Source organism: Bemisia tabaci, chromosome 9 (genome assembly GCF_918797505.1).
Source record: "Bemisia tabaci chromosome 9, PGI_BMITA_v3".
NCBI lineage: Eukaryota > Metazoa > Arthropoda > Insecta > Hemiptera > Aleyrodidae > Bemisia > Bemisia tabaci.
In genome coordinates, this window is record NC_092801.1 from 6,035,464 (window position 1) to 6,054,177 (window position 18,714).

Here is an 18,714-nt window from a genome sequence, read left to right on the forward strand (position 1 = left end):
GAAAAAAAATCGCCGGTGAACCTTTCGAACCACGTATGTCAATTGCAGTGATTTTTTTTAAATATTTCCACTCCTATTTTATTTTCTAAAGAGAACAAATGGACGTATTTCTATCAAACAGAACTATGCGCAGGTGGGAAAGATAGGGTCTGCTCGTTAGTGCTCGGGCCATAAGAATGAATGGGAAATATAAAACGCCAGTGCTGGGCCGGATTAAGGGGGTGGCCACATGGGCCACGGCCCATGGCGGCAAATCTATAAGGGGCGGCAAATTTTGCGATATTTTTTAATGTAGGTATAAAAGAAATCGAATTTAGAAAAAAAAATACAAACGAGAGAGGGCGGCAAAATCTCTCATTTCCTGAGAGTATAGTAATTTCTAATTTTGTCGTCTCTCAGTGATACAAGAGAAAGCACCTTTAATTAGTCGAGTTAAGAGAGAAATGAAACACGCAATTTTGCCTGGAACGGCGCGACGTAGAGAGAAATGATGACGAGGACTTGAGATGAAAAGGAGAAGCCCTCGGCGCGGCGATCGGCATGTAACACATATTAGCGCCCACAAGACTGCACAAATACTTTACGCATTGCATCAAACACAGAGCGGTCATAAGAATGCATGAATACTTCACGCATTGCGGCAAACACAGTGCGCGCTATCAGCGTGAAACGCATAGCGCCTACAAGACTGCGTAAATACTTCACGCATTGCGTCAAGCACGGTGCGTTCAGCAGCGGTCGGCGTGAAACTCATAGCGCCTACAAGACTGCGTGAATACTTCACGCATTGCGCCAAACTCGGTGCGGTCTGCGTGGTGCGGCGGCGGAAGTTAAAATCATTAATCCACATTTATGTTTGTTCTTTAATAAATTTTTCGTTCATTTCTTACGAAAGGAAGCCCTTGTACGCACAGAGATAGGTTTACGAAACTTAACTTTCGCGCAAAGTTTTGTGAACATTTGCTAGTATTGTTGACAGGGCTTTCCCGAAAAATGTGTTCAACACTAGTAAACGCGTCTTATGCACCCCTCCTCCGCTGGTACGTTCATTTGATGGTTTTTATTGATGTTTCAAAACGAATGAGAAGGGGGCGGTAAAATGCAGGCGGCCCATGGGCGGCAAGTAGATAAATCCGGCCCTGCGCCAGTGACGAAGCCGTCGGTGGGCTAGTGGGCATTAACTCATAAGCCCTGTTGACAACGCTCTAGACCCTAGCACATGGCACATACACTTTGCACGTAGTTCCGTTTGACAGAATGTAAAATCCCGCTTTTCCAATTCAGCAAACGGAATTTGTAATCTTCCGTCGCATTTCTAAGGCGCAATGATACAACTATTTGAACTCTCCGGAATGCGTGAGGTATCACGCTGCATTTGAAGGCGTTTTCAAAACAGCCAAGTTCTGCTATCCGGATTATTGTTTTGCATAGCTCCTATTATTATGTTTTATTTCCTACCATTTGTTTGTTTTCAATCCTCCTATAAAAACTACTCATTTGCTGAATAAACTTCTGGCTGGAGCGCATTTTAGCTATGCATTCACCACTGCAAAAATGTCAAAGGAAATCGACAAAGTCAGTGTGTATAAGGCTATTTCGATTGTAATCATCCGTCACATTTCTAAGGCGCAATGATACAACTATTTGAACTCTCCGGAATGCGTGAGGTATCACGCCGCATTTGAAGGCGTTTTCAAAACAGCCAAGTTCCGCTATCCGGATTATAGTTTTGCACAGTTCATATTCTTTTGTTCTATTCCGTACCACTTGTTTATTTTTGAGCCTCGTGTAAAAACCACCCATTTGCTAAATACAATTCTACACGGAAAAAACGAGTTTAGGATGGGACCCTAACTAGAGGTAGGGCAGTGAGAGGTAGCTCACGTCCCTACCGATTACAGGCACGAGACCTCCATGAGCTAGTTGCGAACGCTGCCACCGACTGGGTTTTGAGGTTTTAGTTACTGCGCATGCGCGCGCATGCGCAGGAGTAGCGAATAACGTCATTTCTCGCTGAACGCCAGTTGAGGACTGATGCCCGTATGATCAGGTGTCATTGATATGCCGAGAGGGGGAATTGCACTCAAGAGGCGTAAATTCGCCGCCTCCAACATCGAGGCCTCGTGGCCTGGTGGTACCGCGCTGGTCTACCAACTCTGCGATGCGGGGTCGAATCCATGCGACGGCACGGATTTTTTACGCTCGGCGTCGATATGCAGGTAGGGCTGGACCCTACCTTCAGCTTGGGCCTGACCCTCCGAGGTTTAGGTGAAGCAATTTCACCTACCCGGGTTTGGGGCCGGGCCCTGCGCCGCAGTACCCGATCCTAAACCCGTTTTTTCCGTGTAGCTGGAGCGCACTTCAGCTGTGCATTCACCACTGCAAAAGTGTCAAAGGAAATCGACAAGCCCAGCGTGCATGAAGGCTATTTCAATTGAGGACACCGCACCAAGAACAGCCTATAACTTGAAATCGCCTTTTGAGAAAAATGCATTTAAAGTTTTGTTTTTGATGTACTGCGCTATGACTTTTCTATGCAGGTACCCTGTTTTGGTGTTTTTGTGTAACCTAACCCTTCTATTGAAGGATGCCGGGTAGATTTTGCGATACATTTTAAGTTTACATTCTAATATATTTAATTTAAAAAAGCGGTTTAAAGGGCATTATTACACCCATCAGTTATTTTGGTGGTAATATGAAGCATAAATCATTTTAATCACGCACGATTAACGCAAAATGAAAGAATCTCGATAGTGAGTAAAGAAAGGGGTAACTAGCACCTTATAGGCCCTTAAGTTTATAGGCCCGCTTATAGGTCGTTCTTGCACCCATCGATCCAGTGGCCTGACTTAACTCGGAAAAAAAAAAAGGTTTTTCGACCTCGAGCCGTTACCTATCAATATTCTATCGCTACCACAGCATAGTCCAGGGTACGTAGAATCCGAAAAGAAAATGGGCGTAATAACCACCTATACGCCTATAGGCTGTTTTTGGTGCGGTGTCCTCAATTATGTGAACCAACTGAATGCGGCACCCATGAGCCATGGGCACGTGTCTAAAGCGTTGTGGCCAGGGCTCATGAGTTAATGCCCACAACGAGGAGCCGTGACGATAGAGTCCCTTTATACTGAGAGTCAAGACAATGTGAATCCATTTCTGATTGGTGACCGTATTTTAGGCCCTCGCAGTGTCACAAACGGGAATAAAGATTACATTTTCACCGATTGCAAAGATTATAATCTGGAATAGACCAGGGAATTACGCACCGAAAAAAATAATATGCTGTTTTAGCATCTAGGATGTCAAAAATGTGTCTGGTGATCCCAAGATGCTGCCTTTACTGCCCACGCAGTTGAATTTGCATTCACAGGATGTAAAATTAACTGCGGGGGCAGTAAAGGCAGCATCTTGGGATCACCAGACACATTTTTGACATCCTAGATGCTAAAACAGCATATTATTTTTTTCGGTGCGGGTTCGGCAAGGAAAAAACGGAATGAGAGAAGGAACGGAGGAAGGAATTTAAGAAAATCAGTGGCACCATCGTGTTTCTCGCGAACTTTAGCATGAGAATCAACAGTCAAATCGCAAATTCCTCACACATGCAACATCTCCATTTCGATAAAGCAAACAGGCGAAGTATAAACTTATTGGCAGATATCGTCTACTTCAGGCTCGCCTTCAATGTCACCGGGTAGGCAACAAACATACTGGCGAGCGCGAATATTTATCAATTTGGGAAAAACACAAAGCTACGGTCAAAGTGTGAAACCACGTATCTCCGTTTGCGATGTCGCAGACTACCCGTCATCAGTGGCGTGGCGTGCTTTGCGATATATCGATTGTTATGCCATTTAAACCTACGGAAAAGGATCGATAAACAGGGTGTTCGCAGCGAACACCTTAATAATCGATTCTTTACCATAGGTTTAAATGGCATAACAATCGATACATCGCAATTCAAGCCACGCCACTGCCCGTCATCCTCTTTTTTCTTAGGGAACCCAGTCAACTTGATTTCTTGAAAACTTCCTTGGATGTTCTTCTCCGCCAGCAGAGTATTCCGTAGAAATTTCAAGCTACATGGTTAACTTATTTCTCCTCGAAAGAACCAAGTAGGAGCACAGATTTTGAGGAACCGCGGCGGTAGTATATGGTTTCGGACTGTAGCCATCGATATATAACTCGCTCCATAAACTTTGATAAAGTAAGCGGAGAGTATGTAAACATATTGACAAATATTGCGCGGTTTAGTCTCGCCTTTTTCGACGAATTTCGACGTACCCAAATGGCAAGGATAGCTATAGATAGACATAAAAGCATAGGAATATTGCTATATTAAATTTTCCGTGCGTGTTGCCTACGCTCTCCGTTGAAGGCGCGGAAATTATTGTAATATAGTTGCTATAATGTAGCAAAAAAATTCCGATTTTCGGTTGTGTCACCTGTCGTTGCCAATCTGCGAATTGCAAAGAGCGAAAATTATCGAAACATGAGCGACAAATGTACCGGGGAGCGCTAGCAGTTATTTTTTTGGATGGAAAAAAGAAAACACACATATCGATGGTTACAAAACAATACCGCCTACTTGCAAACTGACGATTTAGAGTAAAATCTTGAGATGGTTTTGGACACTTCAGTGACACCAACTTGAGGTTTGGAAAATTCTACTCTAAGAACATTAGGGTAATGTAGCATTGCGTCCATGATATTGGACTCCATGCTCAGCTATATAATGTTCGGTATTGCTCATCACGTCCGAGATCTTGGACTCCATTCTCACTTTAATTAGGGATAATTTTTTCGAAAAATCGAAGTGAGCATAGCGTCCAAAATTGTGGGACGCAAGTATTCTCTGACAATACACGAGCATGGGGTCCAAAAATTTATTAAGACAATTTTTGTGAAATAAAGACAAAAAAACGTGTTCTCGAAAAAAATTGTACATTGCTAAGGTTAGGTTAGGTTAGGTAAGGTTAGGTTAGGTTAGGTAAGGTTAGGTTAGGTTAGGTTAGTTCAAGTTAGATTAGATAAGCGAAGTATACGATTTTCTATCATGATGAACTTTAAAACTAAGGGAGGTCTACTGGCTTTTGGACTCCATGCTCAAACAAAGAAGTAAGAAGTTTAGCGATGGGCATGGAGTCCAACATCTTGGACGAGATGAGCAAGCAAGTATCTCAAGAGTGAGCATGGAGTCCAATATCTTGGACGCGATGCTACATAATCGAAAATTAGTGGTATAGAAAATCAACGACTTTCGCGAGAAGCCTAGGTATAGCTACCTTGATTTTCGTCAGTTAGGGGTTGACCCCCCCCCCCCCCCATCGCTCTTCCCTAATTTGATTTCACCAGCAAAACGCAAAGTTAACTTAAGAATAAATTAGAGAAAATATAGTGACTTACTGATCTTTGCCGTGTTGTCCTCGCTGATACTGTATCGCGGCATTTTGATGGTTTTCTTCCAGCTGCGCGTATACGAATTTCGAGTCTCTCTACTTGACGGGTACCGATGACGTCAGATCGGGGATTTGAGAGGGCTTGACGGGACAAAAAATACGGATAGGATAACGATATTATAAACGTATAAGTATGATGAGATACGTGTAGAGTGGACTTTGGGGGGTATTTTTGGATTAGAACAATTTCAGCCGATATACTTTGACTAAGCCGCTTTTCTCAATGCGGCTCTTTGAGCAAAATCGCGGAATACGTCCTTGTAGTAAAGAAAGCAATCTTTGCGGTATAATTGTTTCGCTTTACTCATACTAATGGCCGAAATTTCAATCTGACGAGAACACTTCAAGAACGGGGCCCAAAAGTTTGAACATAAGTACCGAAAAAATCTCCAAAAAGCACTGCAAGGGCCTGAGACGACACAGATCGGATATCACTACAACAACTCCACAACAACTCTAGGACAACTCTCCGGAACAACTCTAGCTGCAGTGGATTTGTCCAAGTCGAGAGAACTGTTGTCTGTACTGATGATCGAAAAAGAAAATTGGATATCAAGATCAGCCAGTTGATAACGTTATGGGTGCCTTTTTGCTACGGAGAGGAACGCTTGGACGGATTTATCTCGAGAAAGAGCGTGCCAATAGCTTCTATAGCCGGCAAGACAATGTCTTATAGCCTTTTATAGCCGATGGCGACTAAGCAACAGCCTGGCGATAAAGTGCATGCTAAACCTTACTAATTACGGATGCTGGGACTCAGTGAGTTTTTGGACTACCGCTCTCTTTTTGGGCAGTAGTATCTTGATTTATTTTGCGAGGAAAGCTCCGTACTTTTGAAGGATGCCTGCCATTCCTAATTTGTTGGAGCGCCTTCAATTTCGTATGATACTGTGCAATACCTCTGTTGTGAAATAGTTGCTTCAAGCGCCGTGGTACGCTGAGGCGCGCGGCGCGGCGGGCGGGCAGCCAGCGCGAAACGGCGCCTACAAACCTAACAGGGATACTTCACGCATTGCGCAATGCGTGAAGTATCCCTGTTAGGTTTGTAGGCGCCAGTGCGCCGCCGCTCCGCTTTGTATTAGGCTCTAATATTTAATCTCGTGGAGTCAGCGTTTTTCAACTCATGACTTTGAAATGTTTGCACACTCTGTATGGATTATTCTCATTTTAATTGATGAAAAAAAAACATGTAGTAAAGGAAAATATAATGTGCGTTTTGTAAATATTAAGGTGATTCCGTACAAACTTAATGATTCACAAAGCACACGAATTTCTACACAATATCTCATAGCCTTTTATAGCCGATGGCGAAAAAGCAACAGCCAGGCGATAAAGTGTAAAGCCCGGCTATAGGAACTATAGCCCGGCTGTATAATTTTTTATCGCTTCGTGTAGCCCGGCCGTATGATTTTTTCCACTTTCTACAGCCAGCTATATGATTTTCTATCGCATTCTTCAGTCGGCTATACTTAAAAGCTCCTATGGTATTTTGAAACGCAGCTCCCATAGCCAATTTTTACCAGGGCATGCTACCTATTTTAAGTTGCCTTTACTACTATTACTTAGTGGTGTTTCATACGAACGCTTAATTGGTTCATAAGCCATAGGTAGCTTTTTTTCAGTGTGGTATCAAGTCGAAAGGAAATGATCCATTTTTCGTTATAAAGTGCATTGGTACGCAAGTTTGAATTTACTTGGAAGATAAGGTCTTAAAAACCGAAATAAAATCACAGAATTCAAGGTCGAAAAAAAAAAAACTTTGCTATCACATGATAAATATTGGCGAAATGAGGCGATTTATGACCTAGAGAGTGGAAAAAATACGTTTTATAGTCATGCAAGAATGAGTTTGATGAAGAAAGAAACCTCATTTTCAAGTCGCGTGAGAGGTAAAGGGAGGGGGAGAGGGTGGGGAAAAAGCCCGTCAATTTGAAAAACCCGCCTAAAATTTGAATTTTCGTGTCTCAAAATCCTGTTGAGCCATCATCAAACAGTTCAATCTCCCCAAAACGCACCATTCATCTAAAGTCCTAACCTCGCACTCGCAGTCCAGCTTTGTAAACAATTGAGTTCCTAACTTGCAAGAAGCGAAAGCTTACCGAAAATGTTTTAATATAAGTCTGCCAAATGTGTTTTACTCTTTTCTCTTTTCATGACAAAGTTTTGAGCAATCAGTCAAACCATGTCCCTGTACGATGACTTCGAAACCGTCAAGCAGAAGTCCGACCAAGTTGCAGGATGGTCCTCAGGAATTAAACTATTCCAGTCTCAGCTACAGCTTAAAAAAGCAGCTCAAACTCTCGTAAGTTGGCTTAGTCTTTTAGTACCTCATGGAATTCTACCGCACTAAATCAATCATCAGTCAGTGTAATTGCTTTCTTCCCTTTACTTTGTTTACCTTTCGATCGCAATCTGTTCAGAGGAGCTTCAATCGAGTTGTCGAAGTAAATTTGCCCGACTCTGCTTATTTTCTGTATTAACAAATCTTCAAATGCAACCTAATGGTCCTTACAACTTCTGGACCTTGTTGAGTCTCGGTTCAAAATGTAAAGCATTTGTTTGTAAACATGCCAGTCTTTGGGATATACTTAGATGCTATTAGTGGCGACGTCATCATAGGGATTCTCCATTGTAGACGCTATTAGTGCAACGTCACAGAAAATCGATATTTATCGATTTTTTCGCATTGGTAGCATTGAAAGAGGTTATGCCAATGTTATTGTTTGGATCCAATTTGATATACTTAATGGAGAATCCCTATGATGACGTCGCCACTAATAGCGTCTATATCGAATTGGATCCAAACAATAACATTAACATCCTTTGCATTTCCATCTTTGTCAAAAAAATAGTAGCGAAAAGTTAATTTGAAATAATCTCCTTTTTTCTCTATGGAGGAAGGGCGTCAACCAGAGCAAATGGATGGGAAGCTTGGATCTCCGAGATTACGTTGAATTTCTTAAAATAAAACTTAGTCTTTAAAGGCGAGACTTTACTTAATAGCTCACTCAAATAGTTGCCAATAAAAGTGGGAAGAAGGGGGACTACTTAGACTTAGTTTTGCTCCTTTTCAAAGTATTTGGATGATGATCAATCACAGTCAATCCTGTTCTTAATTATTTCAGCCGAAACGAGAACAAGCACGGAAATCTGCAGCTCTTGCTCCTGTCTTTGATCTAAAAGGCAAAAAAGATGACGATGAAATGCCAAGTAGTGCTCTCTTTAGTTTGTACCAGTATCAAAAGGTAAGCTTTAACATTATTGCTAATCATTGCAAGAACGAGCGTAATAGCTTTTAGTTGCAAAATTATATATTGTCCGGACAGCCTTGATGGGAATCAACATAGTTGAAATGATAAAAATTGTGGCCAATTCCTCTTGTAACATTACAAACTCTGTTGGCACAATATTTTTCTGTTCAAAAGGAGTTTGAAATTTTGGCAATTTTGAAAGTCTTTTACTCAGCTAAAATTTAATTGAACAAGATTAAAAATACAGGCATTCTCATTTTTACATACTTCTCAAGAACTACTTAAAAAAAAGAAGAAGAAAAAAAAAAACTGCAACAGTACCATCAACTGTCAAGCAATAAAACTCGATAGAAAATTTAGCAACGTAGCTAAGATGACTTGGTCAAAGCTAGCCATCGTCATCAGTAAAACATTTTCAAATTCTAGCTACTGTTATACTTTATTTTGGAAATGAAAAACTGCTGAAAGTTATTTCTCAGATACTTCGGTAATTTTTTCCTATCCATAGATAGGAAAAATTGAAAAAATATGTAAAGAAAATTTTAAGCCAGGATGTTCGTTTGGTCTCCTTCCAAAAAAGTAAAATAGGAGTTTTAAAACACTGCAACCAAGTGTCTCTTGGTTGCAGTTTCACCATAAACTTGGTGTATCACAATTTAAATGCCACGGAACAAAATAAGAAGAAAATGGATTTTATTAAATTGATCACTCAAAGAGAAATCAATATTTCTAACATTTAAAAATCATCACTGAATGAAAAATTATTTCTTGAGCTCAAATTAAAGTGATTTCATTGTAAACGGCCCAATACTGAGTCATGTAAGATGCTAATCCAGCAAAAACAAAGTTTCTTACAATTGAAGAAATTCGGCTTCAAAGTATGGTTTTGATTTTTTTTTCAGGATGATAAACCACCCATCACACCTCAGCGACATATTCCACCGGAAATGGATTGGGAATGGAATGGTGTGGAATACGATCCAATGTGGCCCAATGATTATGAAAAAGTTGTCATGGGTATGTTGTAATAATGGTTTATAGTCTGGGCAAACCAATTAGACAGTAAAAATACGGGCATTTTCGGGCAAGCCGAGAATTGCAACCTCGGATCCCGGCGAGGAGCCGCTGGTTCCGCGCCAAGCTCACCAGGGTATTGTTACTATTGTGTCCTTACTGACCTTTACCTGGTGAGCGGACCCTTGTCATCGTAGCCTATTGGTAGACAAAAGTTTGCCAGCCAAATTTTTTATTCTTGTAAATCTTTCCTTTATTCCAACGAATTGGGATTCAGTTTGCAATCTTGGAGAAAAATATTCATAATTGTCGGTAAGTATAATGGTAAGTTATTGTATCACAAAACATGTTGAAGGAATCCGCAAGCTCTGCTCTGGCATGCCTTCTTAATCAGGGTGTCTACGAGTCCGGAAAGTTAGGAAACAGTACTGATTTTTTAAGGGGAGTCTGGAAGTACTGAAAAAGTGCGGAAATTCCGCAAGAGGTCCGGAATTTTTTTAATTTTTTCGTAATTTTTTGTCTCAATTTGAGCGAGAAATTTAAATTTTTGAATTTTTGAATTTCGTCAAATGGAGGAACTGAAGAAGTTCTGAATTTTTCTGTCGAGGAGGCACTGAATTTTTTGGGAATGCACTGAAAAAGTACTGATTTTTGGCCAGCCTGTTTTAGTAGACACCCTGTTAATGCTGACTTTTGCCTCCCATTGTTTGGTCGGTGCCATCCTTCGTGTTTGGTTACAGATTATTCGGAAGTTGACAAGTTTTGTTCTTTCATTCCAGAACTGCGTGAAATTCGGGAACGAGAAAGGGAGAGAGAGGATGATGAAAGGAGAAAGCGGAGAGAAGAAACCAGGATGAAGCCACTTGTCAATGGGTATTGCTTTCCTTCTGTTACAAAAAAAATTAATTATTTAACAGTCATTTCAACTATCCTAAGTCAGCCTCAGTGGTGTAGTGGTTAAGGCAGTTCGCTGCCAACACTGAGGTCCCGGGTTCAATCCCCGAAGGTGACTGATATTGAGGACACTCAAATATCAGTCATCGTGACTGTGGATGACTATGCCACTCCAATACCCTGACCCTTCGAGCTAACAGGGTGCGGGAGGGACATAGTCACCCAGTAAGTAATCCGTCTGCACTGTGCGCAGTTACACTTTAAAATTTTAGTAAGAAGGCAGAAAACTGCTCCAAAACCACCTTAATGAACAGAAGGAAAATGAAATTGACATCAGTCTCAGAAATATATTAATAATAACTTATCAAAAATTTAAAATATTTAATAATAATTTACAATGGAGAATTTGCAGGTATCTGAACTCTGAAACTTGATGAATTTCGTGTTTCAGTGGAAACTATTGAGTCAAACTGAACATAATATACCCTTGGTTCATGATTTGAACAATTATTGGAGAAGATATGACAAAATGATCTAATCTGCTAAAATTCATGTGTTTAAATGGGAAATGCCGCCAGATGACGTCACTTGGCGGTGCATTTTCTCACTTTTAAATCTATTTTTATACTGTTTCCCAAATCAGAAAAAAGTTATAAAAAATACTGTGAAATCAGCTCTTTAAGCACTTTCAGAAGAACCAATAAAAATGTTGCATGCAAATTCTCCATTCTCTCTTTTTGAAGACCTCCTCAAAGAAGAAAAAAGAAGACCTGCTCTTTTTGAAAACTCTTCTTTGATAACCTGTACACGGAAAAAAATTAAATGTTGATTTAGCATTTATATTGTTAAAACATGTCCGACAAGTTTCAAATGCTGATTTTACATTTGGAGGAATGCAAACTTAATTACGCCCACTGTAAAACGAACAAATTCAAATGTTATGATAGCACTTTTGTATTGTAAAATCAGCATTTGAAACTTGACGGGCTTTTTTTTGACAATTAAATGCTAAACCAGCATTTCATTTTTTTCCGTGTAGGCAATTTTTAATCACTTAGGTCAGAATTAGTCAACATACGCCTTTTAATGTCAGGATTAGTCTCTGTGATAAGTTTTCTTTTTTCTTTCAACAGCGATAGCGACGAAGAAGAAGTTCCAGTTCCGCCAACACCGCAAAGAACGGGAGTTGCAATTGCTCCTCCACCATCGTTGCAAGAATCAACTCCTGTCTTAGACCTACCAAAGCCTGTAGTTTCCTCTAATCATGGTGGATCTGTTGCAGCCAAGATAATGGCGAAATATGGATTCAAGGTAATTGAGGCATTTTGCTCTACCTCATCTAAAGTTCCAATCTTAGACTGCAGAAACTGCGGTAGAATACAGTTCTCCATCCCGTATCCAAGAATAAAATAACAACTTAATTTGGGGAAAAGGCTGCAAATGTTGACAATTCCATTTTCAACCGGAAAATAAGTAACATAAACAGTAGTAAATAAAATAAAAAATAAACAGTTGCAAATAGTAATATTTTCCGGTTGAAAATGGAATTGTTAACACTCTGAAACATTCCGGGTTTTTGGTTTATCCTTTGTTGTTCTTTTTGCAGCCTTTTCCCCAAATTAAGTTGTTATTGTATTATGTGAATTTTGACTGATTAAGTTGTTTTTCATCCTGTATCCAAGGTTTCTTGGACTTAAAAATAAAGCCATGGAACAGATTAGTATTGTTGACTAGGTGTGTGATAAAGCCTTTTTTTACTTACTTAGTACGCAACTAAAGCCTGTTAATATAGAGTTTCCTCAGTCAGGGAAAACGGGGAATTTCAGGAAACCTTACAAAGTCAGGAAAACCAGGAAATTTAAGTGAAAACCCTGCTTGTCTAAAAACCCAAGTCAATTCCAAAGCTAAGCCAAAGTCTGTTTCAAGACTTGTAAAATATTAAACTTCAACTATCTTATTGTGTTATACAACAGAAGAATTTTGTCCGTGTGCTGAAGTCTCCTCAATGAGTTTTCAAATCTCATGTTACAGAGGTTGGGAACTGCATTGCAAAATCTATTGGTAGTAATTTTGTAAACCCAGAAGTCTGTCTTTGACGCCTACTTTGGCCTGTGAATGTTTTGAATTCATGTGCGTGCGAAAAATTTGAATTGACTAATTTTGATGCAAACTATAAAAGCTAATTTCCAACCTATGATTTGATGTTGAAAATTGCCAAAATGTTTATGTTCTGCACGAAATTTTGATGAGATCCTTCGTTTTGTCATACCCAATTGGATTTATTTTTGTAAGAGAAGTCTATCAACCGCTCATCTCCTTAGTCAGGGTGTCTACAAGTCTGGAATTTCCGGAAAGTCTGGAAATAGTACTGATTTTTGAAAGGCGGTCCGGAAGCACTGAAAAAGTACAGAAATTCTGCAAAAAGGTCCGGAATTAATGTCATTTTTGTCGCAATTTGAGCGAGAAATTCCAATTTTTGAAATTTTTCGAATTTCGTCAAATGAAGGTACTGAAAAAGTACCTGAAAAGTACTGAATTTTTCTGTTGAGGAGGTACTGAATTTCTTGGGAGTGTACTAAAAAAGTACCGTAAGAATACTGAATTTTGGCCAGCCTGTTTTAGTAGACAATCTGTTCGCAGACTTTTCTTGTGTAAATGAGTCTAATTTTCACTCTGTTTCGTGGTCTGTGCTGTGACTAAAGTTACCAATTCAAAAACTCTGCAATTTTAATTTCAATGTACATTTTGCTTGTCTCATTTAGGAAGGTCAAGGATTGGGCAAGAAGGAACAAGGCATTGCAATGGCTCTTCAGGTGGAAAAAACGAGTAAAAGAGGCGGCCGAATCATCCATGAGAAAGATATAATGCCGCCTCCACCGCTATCGCTAGCCTCTGTCATCGACACACCACCGAGGGCAGGCTCACCCACGTTCGTCGCACCGCAACCTGTTAAGCCAGAACCTAGCATAACAGAAATAATGAAAAGTCCGTCGAAAGTCGTCTTGTTAAGAGTAAGTATGGACTTGGCTGTTTTTCATGTTTACATTGTTTTCAAGTGACAAATTTCTCTGATCTTCTCGCTCATTTATGACCCCTCAAAATCAGGATTCATGAAAAGTATGCCCCAAAAATTGTGAAGAGACTTGTCTCAGTAGTCTTGTATTCATGATTGTTGCCCATTTATCTTTGGTACAAGTTAGAATTACAAATTGCGAAGTTGCTTAATCAAAGCACTCGTCCCATGCACAAACTGGAGCTAGAATTACAAATTGTGAAGTTGATTAAAGCACTTGTCCCATGCACAAAATGGAGCCTTCAAACTGGCACCAATTCGTTGATTTCTCAGCTTTCAAGCTTGAAATTCCTCGAAAATTTGGAGATTGATCTATGATGTGTCCCAAACACATTAGCTGCCTCCAAAGATGGTCCAGCCGACGATCATTGAATGGTAGCAGTCAACAATTCCATTGATGAGCCTCTTTGAAGCCTGCAGTTTGTGCGTGGGATGGGCGCTTTGGGTTCCTCATGCCTGCAATTTACATCGTTTAATTAAAGACAATCGACCACTAGACTAAAAGCGAATTTTAGCATTATTATGTATGTTTCCTTATCCAAATGTTGCATAGATTATGATTTTTGCATGAAAAATAGCCCCCAATCAGCAGATTTACCAAATAGACATGCTATTGTTCAAGACTTGTAATTCATGATTGTTGGACCGAGAAGCTCATGAAAACAAAACAGAACTTTTGTTAGTGAAAGAAGAAAATTTTGTGTAAAACCACCCAAGACTTTATTAAAGGTTAGAACCAGTTAGGGGCTTCTATTGCCTCTACAGTAACTTTTTTCTTAGTAAAAGCAAAATGCGGATTGACACTTGGTGATTTTGCGTCTGTAGTTGCCTTTCTGACTGTTTGTAACTATTCCCACCAAACAGCCTTTATTTTTATGAGGACATTTTATTCTCAAATGAGCTTTTCGCACTAAAATGAGAATTTCAGTTGTATACTGAATTCAATGCACGTTGGAAAAATTATCAAACCTTGTCTAATCCTCTTCTGAAAAATTCAATTCTAAATTAAAGCACATTATGCAAAAGAAGTATTTCGCATAGAAAACTCTTTATTTCTTTCAGCCTAAGTCTCTTCTTTTTGCCACTTAATCTTGTATTTACAGAAGCACCTCAGCTTCCAGTCCCCCACATTCTTCTAGCTTTTCATCTCGACTCTAATATTCAAAGCCATCTCACAAATAGATAGGTTTCATGGACATGTATCTTTCTATCTATCTGTGTAAGGAGTTCACAGACTCCTTTCATCTGTAGCCTCCTTTTGAATAGATGTTTCAAATTTTTTTATTATTAACGTTCAATTTTTTTTGTATTTTCTCATTACTTAGAGCTATCCTTTGAAAGTTGTAGTTTTGTGTCAAAACAACGTGCGATATATCACATCAATTGGTTCTATTTTGTCAGCTACTCGTCACTTTTCTCGAATTTTGAGATCGCAATTCTGTTGTCAGGAGACCAAAGTATTCACTCACCGATTTTGACAAAAAAATTTAACTGAAGAAAAGCGAGGTTTTTTCAGAAGAAAAGTATTGCATTCGATACTGATATCGAAACTGCACTCAAACGCGATATTTTCCCTCCAAAAAAACCACGCCTATATTAGGATGAATTTTTTTGTCAAAATTGGTAATTGAATTCTTTAGTCTCCTGACAACAGAATTGCGATCTCCAAATTCGAGAAGAGTGACAAGCAGCTCAAAAAAGGAACGGATCGATGTGATATATCGCTCGTCGCTTTGACACAAAATATGAACACATCGAATCACCTTAACAGTAAAAAGTTAGAAAGTGGAAGCATGTAGTGCTTAAGGAGAAAACTGCAAAAAGAAATGAATGAATATTTTACTAACTTTGGTGAATTTTGCAGAATATGGTTGGGCCAGGAGAAGTTGATTCGGAGTTAGAACCAGAGGTAAAAGATGAGTGCAATACGAAGTATGGAGATGTAGTTCGCGTTCTAATATATGAGAGGCCAGAAGTTCCCGCAGAAGAAGCTGTACGGATTTTCGTAGAATTTAAACGAATAGAATCTGCTATCAAAGGTGAGTGACGCAAATCTTTGTAATGGACGGATTCAAGTGGAATCAACCTAACTGGTATTTCACGTTTCCTAATTTTCTCTCGTTTTTTTTTTTTTTTTCTTTACAGAGAATTAAATTACTTAACACCTTCAAGGCTTTTTTTTTTATCGCGGAACAGGGTGAATTGTAGTGGAACGCATTGGATCGGAATCCTGAGCGATCCGGACCGATCCAAAGTGTTTCAAGTGATAAAAAAATCCAAACTTGGAATTTAGTTTGATTTGTTATTGTTTTGATTTGTTGGAGACGGCAAGTTCCTCGCATTAGGTTAGGATCACATTGGATCGCAAGCTCGCCCCACCTCGGAAGAGCAATCCAGCGTTCCACCCTGATCCACTTGGAACGCTTGGACAACGGCTGAGGAACGGAATAAAGAAATACTGATGTTCATCGCAATCCACTGCGTTTCACTGCGATCCGCATTTCAAAAAAAGCCCCTAAAAATTTCTGTGAATTCGCCCTAGACTATGCAGAATAGACTCATAAAATACCAAGTTTTAGAGTTACTTGGTTTTTTGTTTAAAAAAAGGAAACATTAGAGAAAATCAGGCAACCTTTGATTTGAAAAGGTTGACTTTGAATCAATCCGCTCAACAATGTCAAGCAACTTCCTTTATCCTATGACTATTCCACGCAAAGCAAAAGCAATTATGTGCATCATTAACAATTTTTAAATTGGGTTATCTTATTTTAGAACTGTTTTATTCGATTGCTTGTGCGGTATATCAATGGCCAAAATGCAAAACCAAGCATCTCAATTGTGGTGTTTAAAAATTTGTGCTCCTATTTTATTTTTCAAAGAGAAACAAATCAACTTTATAGCTTGAAATTAATACAGAATATTCTGCAAATAGATAGAGAAAATTAAGAAAGTTTTTAAGTCATCATGTCAGCTAGCTTTCCAAAGAAAAAATAAAGTATAACAGGTAGTCTGGGATGTCGCAAATGGAGATACATAATCTCGCTCTTTGGCCATCACTATAACTGAGCCCCCATTTTCATGCCTCTCAAGTTTTATTCGTCTTTTAAGTCTCAGAATCCCTTCATTGATGGTCTCGTGCCAGGTGCAAGTAAGATTAATCTTTCTGTACCTTGAATACAATTTTTTCATTTAAAAAAAATGTTTGCAAAGCGTTGAAATACAACATCTTTTATGCAAAACACCTTCCAATAAAAGCGTAATGATCATGAAAATGTATCAGGCCCCGCAAACGTTCTTATTAATTTTTTTTTTTTGTAGATTTCCATCGTGCTGCTTAAGGAGTTGTTTGCTTAAAAAGAAAGTTTAGATGAAGTGTAAATTTGTGTGTTTGAGCAAAAAATAATATGTACTGAATAAATCCCTTATTTATCAGTTTCACTCATTTAAATCGTCAGGATGGTTAAGGGTCAATCATACTTACCTTTAATGATGAAAACAGCGGTTTTATTACCGCCCTGTCAAAAACAGCAGAAAGTGGCTCCTTTTACTTGCATTGCTACAATCAAGTCTGATGGTTGGAAGTTGACGACTAAATTCCAAAAGAATTTTGCAGCAGCCTGCACTGCTGTCTTGTTGAAAATCATGGCATTTTTTCAGGACTTGCTATTATCTTGGATCTCTCATTTTCTAAGCAGAAGATGCATTTATCAATCCATGCAGTGTCAACCAAATTTTACGTATAACTTGAATTAGTTGAATTTTCGATTTTCTTTTGAGCACAATTCCAAAAATTTGGTTTCGACTGCTATTTTGGATAGCAGAACAGTTGAAGTTTGCTTTATTTTTTCACGCTCTTTATAATTCATTAATGATTTATTTAAATGTTTGATTTCTTCTTTTCAGCTGTCGTTGATCTCAATGGGCGATTTTTCGGTGGACGCCAAGTCAAAGCTGGGTTTTATAACTATGAGAATTTTAACAATTTAAAACTACTTGATTAAATTCCAATCAACTCAGAACTTCAATGTATAAAGTCATTAATTTATTGGATCACAGAATTTGTAAATATGTACATCATGGGTGTATACTGTTAATCATTCTTGAAATAAAACACATTTTTCTCTAAATACAAATAAAAATTCTATAAATTCTTTTACCAAAAAAATGCACATTCAGGTTATCCATAGATTAGGCTGGAAGAAATTACCTGACTTTTTCAGGTTGTGCTGACTAAAATACTGGAAGTCTCTTTAACATTGTTGCAGGAAATTGGCAAGAATAGCGCAGTCACTAAATCATGGTGTCTATGGTTCTTGACTATGCTCATTCCCTGATTTTTTCTTGATTTTCAGGAGCTCATTCCCTGATGAGGAATCAAAGTTTTCTCCCTTTTTGCTAAGATTTTCTTGGAGTAAAACTATACAAAGGCTGTCCAAAAAGTAATGGGACTGGTTCCATAACTCAAAAATTAAAATAGCTAGAGGCTTGATCTTGGTCTCATTTAAAAGATCAACTTAATATCCATCGATTGAGACCAAAATAAAAAATTTCGGTCAAACATTTCAAAAGTTACGACACTGTTGGTAAAAAAAATAACTGGACCCCCTTCCGTTTTCAGTGACTGTTTATTCGTACCTTTTCAACCTTCGTCTTCACTTTCATCTGACTGGTGTTGTAGGTCCTCTTTTTTCTTTTACAAAATATTTTCCATTAAACCGGATGCACTTTTAAACTCTCTTTCTGCTTGTCTAAGATAGTTTTCTTGAATTCCTCTTTAAATTCCTTATGCCAGCGGAAAATCGCGGTTTGGCTTAAACAATCGTCCTGGTACACACCTTTCATTTCATTCAGCGTATCCGTAGCTGATAGACCATATAGAACACAATATTGAATCACAAAATGTTGTTCTTTTTCCGCTGATTTATCTCTTTCCATGATGGTATCAAAAATTTTGAACACAGAGACAAAATCATTCACTATCTCTAGCGTAGACACTGTGCAAGCACTGTGAACTGTCAACAAC

At 38.9% G+C, this 18,714-nt stretch overlaps 1 protein-coding gene across 1 annotated transcript; it reads left to right on the forward strand.

Annotated features, from left to right (window-relative positions):
• The first annotated feature begins 7,484 nt into the window (after positions 1-7,484).
• On the forward strand, positions 7,485-17,830 carry Spf45 (splicing factor 45). Its single transcript, XM_019045861.2, has 8 exons — positions 7,485-7,761; positions 8,585-8,704; positions 9,613-9,727; positions 10,504-10,597; positions 11,752-11,929; positions 13,381-13,629; positions 15,556-15,730; positions 17,595-17,830. Exons 1-8 carry the CDS (start codon positions 7,642-7,644, stop codon positions 17,690-17,692), a joined length of 1,149 nt encoding a protein of 382 aa, XP_018901406.1. The 5' UTR covers positions 7,485-7,641; the 3' UTR covers positions 17,693-17,830.
• The last annotated feature ends 884 nt before the right edge of the window (positions 17,831-18,714 follow it).